General features: G+C 35.6%; 1 protein-coding gene across 1 annotated transcript; it reads right to left on the bottom strand.

The window, feature by feature from the left end:
* Positions 1-2,072: 2,072 nt before the first annotated feature.
* Positions 2,073-3,934, bottom strand: LOC149181302 (Ubiquitin carboxyl-terminal hydrolase family protein). The gene has a single exon (XM_089416551.1). The coding sequence runs from the start codon at positions 3,860-3,862 to the stop codon at positions 2,459-2,461; it is 1,404 nt and encodes a 467-aa protein (XP_089272677.1). The 5' UTR covers positions 3,863-3,934; the 3' UTR covers positions 2,073-2,458.
* Positions 3,935-5,473: the final 1,539 nt, after the last annotated feature.

Here is a 5,473-nt window from a genome sequence, read left to right as displayed (position 1 = left end):
ATAATTGCACCCTGCCGACAACCATGCAGGTATTTATATTTCACCCATTTAAATAGATAACCAATGAGGCTATGGAGCGAAAAGTCATAAATAAAAATGAAAGCGTCCAAGTGGTAAATTCAATCGCTAACTGAAAAAACTAGAAGATAAATTATAATTGCACCCTGCCAACAACCATGCAGGTATTTATATTTCACCCATTTAAATAAATAACCAATAAGGCTATAAGCACAACTCAGGTTACATAAACCGAAAAGACTCTTTGTTTATATGGATCCATGCAGGGAATTTAAAACCATGGCACGTATTTATATTTCACTCATTCAACCAAATAACCAAGTTCCAACAAGCACAACTGAGGTTGCATAAACTGAAAAAAGTCGCTGTTTAAAAGGGTCCATTGCAATTATGAAGAGTAGGAAAAACAGAGGAACACCCCATAAAACTTTGATGCATCACCAAGTGTAAGATGGCTATTGTGAAAACTTGGCCACATATAACCAACCTTTATCTGCAAGCTATTCTTAAATCTTAGAAGCATGGCACAAAGCTATAAAGTGAGCTTTTAAAAGTTGGAAGCATCCTTTTTCTCTCAATATTTCACCAATTCAACTAAACAACCAACAAGAACAACTGCAGTTGTATAAAACTGAAAAGACTCGCTGTTTAAAAGGGTCCATGGGATTATGAAGAGTGGACAGATAAACAGACAGGAGGAATGCCCCGTGAAAATTTGATGCACCACCAAGTGTAAGATGTCTGTTGTGAAAGCTTGAACCCATATACCCAACCTTATCTGTAAGCTATTCTTACATTTTACAAGCATGGCACAAAGGGTATAAAGTGTACACAATATTTTTAAATTTGGAAGCATCCTTTTTCTCTCAATAAAATGAACCGAAATTTAGAAGCAAAAGCATGATCTGTTGATTATGGGAAAACAAATCTGGAGAGACTTTGCCCTGACATCTTTCGTCTCTGTCAAGATAAACAATGACAGTGTCCACCTTAAAGTTGTTTAAGCCTTGCCAACTCAAATTATCTTGCCAATTCGTTAAAATTAAAGCACTAAATTCCCTGGATCCATGCAGGGAATTTAAAACCATGGCAGGTATTCATATTTTACTCATCCAACTAAATAACCAACAAGCACAACTGAGGTTGCATAAACTGAAAAGACTTGCTGTTTGAAAGGGTCCATGCAATTATGAACAGTAGACAAATAGATACAGAGGAACACCCCCTGAAACTTTGATGCATCTCCAAGTGTAAGATGGCTGTTGTGAAAGCTTGGCCACATATAACCAACCTTTATCTGCAAGCTATTATTAAATCTTAGAAGCATGGCACAAAGCTATTAAGTGTGCTATTGAAATTTGGAAGCATCCTTTTTCTCTCAATATTTCACCAATTCAAATAAATAACCAACAAGAACAACTGAGGTTGTATAAAACTTAAAAGACTCGCTGTTTAAAAGGGTCCATGCAATTATGAAGAGTGGACAGATAAACACAGAGGAGGAATGCCCCCGAATCTTCGATGCACCGCCGAGTGTAAGATGGTTGTTGTGAAAGATTGAACCCATATACCCAACCTTTATCTGTAAGTTATTCTTACATTTTACAAGCATGGCACAAAGGGTATAAAGTATGCACAATGTTTTTAAATTTGGAAGCATCCTTTTTCTCTCAATTAAATGAACCGAAATTTAGAAGCAACGGGATGATCAGTTGATTAGGGGAAAACAAATCTGGAGAGACTTCGCTCTCACATCTTTCGTGTTCGTCAAGGAAAGAAAAACGACAGTGTCCACCTTAAAGTTGTTTAAGCCTTGCCAATTCAAATTATCTTGCCGATTCGTTAAAATTAAAGCATTAAAAGCACAGAATGCGCACTATATCTCAAATTGGTGCAATAGATACCCTGTCCCGGAGTATATGAATGTAAAGCAATATTTTAACCTCGTGCTGAACTGCAAAAGCAGGAAGAAAAATTTTCGGCAGCCATAGCAACCTCGAGGGACTGAAAGTAGAATTACATGACACTAGTAGTCAGAGTCATTGCAACAGATATAATCATTTCAACTGGGCAAAAAGAAGAGCACGCATTTTCTATTCATTCAATCATGTAGCAGATGATAGGGGTAGTTTACGCTATACTCCCCATGCAAGAAAGCCTCCTCATAGAGGGAGGAGAATGTGAGCATAATCTAATGATAGGAGGCATTCTGAAGTCCTTGATTCTGCCAAAGCTTGAGAAGCATCTAAGTCTATCGAGGAAAAAAAAAACTACTTCAAAATACGGAAATAAGGATTTTATGGTTTTCACTCTTCGGTAATATGTTACTAATAAGCCATCTAGAGGAGTCAGTGCAAGGAGCCGGTGCAGACTTCCCTCCCAAGCCACAGTGTGAACAGGGATCCCTAAAAAGCATGAAATTGCATTCTACCCATGAGTTTCACCTGTTGAAGATGTCAGAGCTAGACATTGCTTCCTTAAATCTTTTTCTTGCTTCTTCCTGATATCTATTTTCTTTTGATTCTTTCTGAAGCTTTTTTCTAGCTTCTTCCTTAGATTTAGTTTCTTTCGCTTCTACAGAATTGCTTGGGTCAACAATCTCTCTTGACCTTTTAACATCATTGTTCATCTTCCACAGAGGCCTGTTTGCTTTCCTATTCTCCAAATTGGCGATCCGCCGCCGCTCGATATATTCATAAATCCCATCCTGCATCAGCTCCCTGAACTTCTCCTTCACAACAACCAAAGGGTCCTTTTCGACAAGCTCGGACTCGACATAACCATCTCTAAGAACAACAGTGTGAATATCATTTTTGTTGGAAACATAAAAAATGGCAGGATGTCGAAGCAACAAGAAAGCCAGATTATCCGGAAACTGAAACTCTCTCTGAAACTTCACAAGCTTTGCAATGGATATCTTCTTCCACAGGGTCAGAGACAGCAATTCATGAATAACCCCAACCGCCCTCTTCTCTAACTGCTCAGAGCCCTCCTCTAAGCCCTCGCCACGAGCATACGGCGAAATATATGGAATTTCCTGAAACTTATTAAACCTCTCCACCGATTTCTTCCAACTTTCCGGCAACCAGTTCTCAAACAACGGCACCGGCTTCCCCCCTGTTAATTTCGCTCTCTCCTCTGCTTTTCTCTCAACTACAGAAACTGCCAAGCTAGGATTCCATGAAACGAGCTCGATCTCTAAGTTTTTTCTCTTGCCATTATAATCATTAACCTTAAATTGCTCCGGATACTTCAGCACGATACTTAGTACATAATCATCAGGAAGCCCAAAGCTTTTCCTTAGTTCGTTAAATTTCAAAATGTTTAATCTTCTTCTGCAGGTCAACATGAGTATTTTGGCCAACCTTTCAGCCAATGCAGGCTCCTGCTGTTCTTTCACAGCTTCTTCCTCCTCTATGAGAAGGTCCATTTTCTTCGTAAATTTGCACCAGACTTCAAGATCGTGTGTGTATAATTCGAAAAAACAAGGGTATTTTTTAATCCAGTTGAGAACGTTACCTTGGAAGCCGACGTTTTTGGCTTTCTTCTGCAGAGATTTTACTGAAACGGCCTGGCCTGGGCATCTCAAGATAATGTTCTTGAGCTGATTGTTGACCGTCCACCGCTGATTTCTCTTCAGTGCCTGTTCCAGTGCTGGATCCTTCTTCATGGACCATACTGAAGCTCGTTGGATGCAGAAAACTGGGAATATTTCGGCCACGAGAGGCCGTTTCGGATACAATAACCAGAGGCATAGATTGCTTTCCAAAATGGGTGCCCCAGCTGAGAAACACCGAAATGTGTGCGCCAACGATTTTATCCCCGTCGCTCTTGTGTGAGCCATTTTTCCATTGTTCTCAGGTTCTTTTCACATTATGTCGGGGTTTTGGATTATGACATTTGGGATAACAGTAGTTCAAACGAGTTGTCTTTAAATTTGTTTCGAATATTTCATAGGCCTTTTAACCTACACAACCATATAAAGCATGTGGGATAAATTATAGGTGTCTTGAAACCTGAAAATTCTAACATTAAGGGGTATAAATTGTTTAATTTATACTGTAAATAAATAAATATACAGCTTTTTTATTTATAATGGAAAACCTATCATGTTTTCCCGTAATTCAGATTCAACCATAAATATACAGCTTGTATACAAATTAATGATTAATATTTTATTAAATCTTGTTCTTTAATTATCCATATAACATATCGTTTTAATATATTTTGATATATTGTTTTCACAATTATCTAATAATTTTTTTAAATGCTTTTTTAGTTTGGTTTATATAATTTTAGAATGTTTAGTAAATTTATTTCAACTATGGATTTATTAGTTTTAAAAGATTTAATTTTTTGTGGAGCAAGTCTTTTTTTAGTGTAAAATTTGAGGAAAAGTTTGCACCTAGACAGATTTGATCCCTCTCAACGTTTAATAAATCCAAAGTTAAAATAGTCTACTTGAAGCTCATTTATTAGAGCATAAAACCTAATAAGCTACTATGTTATATATTTCACTGAATTTTCATGCAGAGGTTAAAACCCATTGTTGACATAGTGTTAACTAAGGAACTCTAATAAATTTTAATGTGGACGAAAAAACATAAACAAAATGTAGGATTACATGCACAAAATTAAAACCTAATAAGCTACTATGTTATATATTTCACTGAATTTTCATGCAGAGTTAAAACCCATTGTTGACATAGTCTTAACTAAGGAACTCTAATCAATTTTAATGTGGACGAAAAAACATAAACAAAATGTAGGATTACATGCACAAAATTAAAACCTAATAAGCTACTATGTTATATATTTCACTGAATTTTCATGCAGAGTTAAAACCCATTGTTGACATAGTGTTAACTAAGGAACTCTAATCAATTTTAATGTGGACGAAAAAACATAAACAAAATGTAGGATTACATGCACAAAATTTTCTCTTTTATTGTGCTCGCATTTTTCTTCACACTTCAAAGTAAAATTTCAAACATATAAAAAAAAAAATTAATAAAGTACAAAATAACTTGGAAAATTATATATTTGTGATGGAAATTAGGATTTACTTTGATGTAGGTAAAAGTTTTTATTGTAATGAATATTGGAAGAATCCCACGATCAAAACCATGGGTTGGAGCCTAAAAACTTTCCTCCGTAAATTTACAATTTTATCTCAATTTTATTTTAATTATTAATTATTAATTTTGTATTTTGTTTTGTTTTTTAACTTAATTTTAATTTTTTAATGTAATTTGACCATTACAAAAGAATATCACGAGCAAAACCATGGGTTGTAAAAACCTAGAGCCCAAAAACATCCATCCATAGGCCACATTCGAGAAGAATACCACGAGCAAAACCATGGGTTGGAGCCTAAAAACCTTCATCCGTAAATTTACAATTTTATCTTAATTTTATTTAAATATTAATTATTATTTTGTATTTTGTTTTGTTT

This window comes from Pinus tabuliformis, chromosome 3_2 (assembly GCF_031772625.1).
Source record: "Pinus tabuliformis cultivar Carrire ecotype Pingquan chromosome 3_2, CPIR1, whole genome shotgun sequence".
Taxonomy (NCBI): domain Eukaryota; kingdom Viridiplantae; phylum Streptophyta; class Pinopsida; order Pinales; family Pinaceae; genus Pinus; species Pinus tabuliformis.
Note: the sequence above shows the minus strand (reverse complement) of the source record. Positions and strands in the feature narration are given on the sequence as shown.